At 58.6% G+C, this 2,701-nt stretch overlaps 1 protein-coding gene across 1 annotated transcript; it reads right to left on the bottom strand.

Annotated features, from left to right (window-relative positions):
• Positions 1–80: 80 nt before the first annotated feature.
• On the bottom strand, positions 81–1,550 carry LOC122542699 (RNA-binding protein Nova-1-like). Its single transcript, XM_043680677.1, has one exon. The coding sequence runs from the start codon at positions 1,548–1,550 to the stop codon at positions 402–404; it is 1,149 nt and encodes a 382-aa protein (XP_043536612.1). The 3' UTR covers positions 81–401.
• Positions 1,551–2,701: the final 1,151 nt, after the last annotated feature.

The following is a 2,701-nucleotide window of genomic DNA, read 5'->3' on the forward strand; positions in this document are numbered from 1 at the left end:
GGAAAAGAGAGAGATGGGGAAGAGAGAAAGAGATGGGGGATTGGGGGAAGAGAGAAGGAGATGGGGGATTGGGGGGAGAGAGAAGGAGATGGGGATTGGGGGGAGAGAGAAGGAGATGGGGGAAAACAAAATTGGGGAGAAAAGATTGAGAAAAGAAGTGGTTTCCATGGAAACAAGTGGTAAACATTATTTACATATACACAGATCTCTGACATTGTCATATAATATATTAATACAAGACGTTTTAATTAGAATCAAGTACTTATATAAGCCCCTTTCAGTTCTTAGAAAAGAAAAACGGAAACCTGTCTTTCTGTTTCGGCACCTCGTTTGGTTTGTTGTTGTTGTTGTTGTTGACGTTGTTGTTGTTGGTGGCGGTTGGCGGTTGTTGTTGTTGTAAACTAACCGACTTTCTGGAGGTTGGCGGCTCGGACGCCTTGCTCGTAGGTGATCCTCTGGCTGATTAAATACTGCGCGGCCTGGGTGGCGGCCGCGGTGCCGGTGATGGTCACCTTGCGGTTCCTGGTGCCGGGGATAAACTCGCCCTTTTTGGAGATCTGAATGCGGGCGCCAGTCAACTCCTGGTACTCGACCAGCGTCTTGCCGCCTTTGCCCAAGATGGCGCCCACCAGGTTCTCGGGCACCGCGATCTCCACCACGTCCTTGGAGGCGTCGCCCAGCTTCTCGGCGGCCAAGATGGAGCCGGCCGCCAGCGGGGACGCAGCCGCCGCCGCTGCCGCGCCGAAGTAGCCGTTGGTGGCGGCTGCCAGGGAGCCCAGTGAGAAGGTACCCACCGCGTTGCCAGGGTTGCCGCCTCCCCCGCCGCCTCCTCCTCCGCCTCCCGCCGCCGAGGCCTCGTTGGCGTAGGAGGCCAGAAGGTTGGCGGCAGCGGCGGCGGCTGGGTTGGCGCTGGCCGCCACTGCTGCCAGGACCCCAGTGGCGGTGGCCGGGTTGAGGCCCAGGCCCAGCGAGTTGGTGTTGTAGCCGTAGCTCGCCAGCGTGTTCAGGGCCGAGCTGATGGCCAGCAGGTCGTTGCCAGTGAAGCCCGACAGGCCTCCGCCTCCTCCTCCGCCGCCTCCGCCTCCACCGCCTCCTCCTCCTCCCGCGAAGCCCGCCACCCCCGCCAGGTTGGCATGGCCCAGCAGGCCCGCCGCCGAGGCCGCCGCGGCTGCCGCCGCCGCCGCCGCCGCCGGCAGCACCTCGGCGGAGTTGGCGTACGGCGAGCCGGTCGGGTTGGAGTTCGCCACCGGGCCCGAGATGTTGGCGTAGCTGATGTTGAGGCAGCTGCCACTCTGCGGGTCCTCCTGGATCTTCTGCACGATCAGCTCGACCGCCTTGCGGTTCTGCTCGGCCTCGCCGCTCACCGTCACCACCCGCTCCTGCAAGTTGATGCCCTCGGGCTTCTGCGAGAGCTGCACCCAGGCCCCGGACTGCTCCATTACCGCCTTCACCGTCGCGCCGCCTTTGCCGATGATTAGGCCCGCCGTGCTGTTGGGCACGATCAGCTTCGCCTGTAACACACAGCGAGGGCTCCAGTTAGAAATTCCCATGGGACTCCATCCCCTTCCCCATCATCACCAGGATTCCACAGGCCTCAGCTTTCCTGTGGGAATACTTCCCTTTCCCCACCATCACCAGGATTCCACAGGCCTCAGCTTTCCCATGGGATGCCTTCCCTTTCCCCACCATCACCAGGATCCCACAGGCCTCATCATTCCTATGGGACTCCTTCCCCTTCCCACCATCACCAGCCTCCCACAGGCCTCAGCATTCCCATGGGAATCCTTCCCTTTCCCCACCATCACCAGGATCCCACAGGCCTCAGCTTTCCCATGGGACTCCTTCCCCTTCCCCACCATCACCAGCCTCCCACAGGCCTCAGCTTTCCCATGGGAATCCTTCACTTTCCCCACCATCACCAGCCTCCCACAGGCCTCAGCTTTCCCATGGGAATCCTTCCCTTTCCCCACCATCACCAGGATCCCACAGGCCTCAGCATTCCCATGGGACTCCTTCCCCTTTCCCCCCATCACCAGGAACCACAGGCCCCACCTTTCCCATGGGACTCCTTCCATTCCCTCAAAAGATGTACATCGAGGAAACAACTCATCCATGCCGACCAGATATCCTAAATTAATCTAGTCCCATTTGCCAGAACTTGGCCCATATCCCTCCAAACCCTTCCTAATCATGTACCCATCCAGGTGCCTTTTAAATATTGTGATTGTACCAGCCTCCACCACTTCCTCTGACAGGTCATTCCATACACGTACCACCCTCTGGGTGAAAAGGTTGCTCTGAGGTCTCTTTTAAATCTTTCCTCTCTCACCGTAAACCTTTGCCCTCTCGTTCTGGACTTCCCAACCCCAGAGAAAAGACCTTGTCTATTTACCTTATCCATGCCCCTCCTGGCAGCTTTCCTGTATGGCTGTTGCCTCCTTGGCAGACCTCTACTGTGAGATCTAAGTATGACTATGAGGATTCTCAGGGCGCCTTTCCCATGTGACTTCTTCCCTTACATTTGTCTCAGCAGATTCGGACCATCAAGCCCAAGTGTGCCCAGGAGGGGGGGGGGCAGCTCACCCATATGACTCCTTCTGTCCCTCAGCAGAGGCCTGGGTATGACCAGGAGAAGCCTCTGGTCAGCTTTCCCATGTAACTACTTCCCTCCCCTTCACAAACCTCCAGGTATGACCAAAGG

Source organism: Chiloscyllium plagiosum, chromosome 41 (genome assembly GCF_004010195.1).
Source record: "Chiloscyllium plagiosum isolate BGI_BamShark_2017 chromosome 41, ASM401019v2, whole genome shotgun sequence".
In the NCBI taxonomy this organism is placed as follows: domain Eukaryota; kingdom Metazoa; phylum Chordata; class Chondrichthyes; order Orectolobiformes; family Hemiscylliidae; genus Chiloscyllium; species Chiloscyllium plagiosum.

Bases quoted from the DNA above. Each gene is read 5' to 3' on its own strand.
- LOC122542699 (XM_043680677.1), bottom strand. From the start codon at position 1,550: ATGGGAATTTCTAACTGGAGCCCTCGCTGTGTGTTACAGGCGAAGCTG.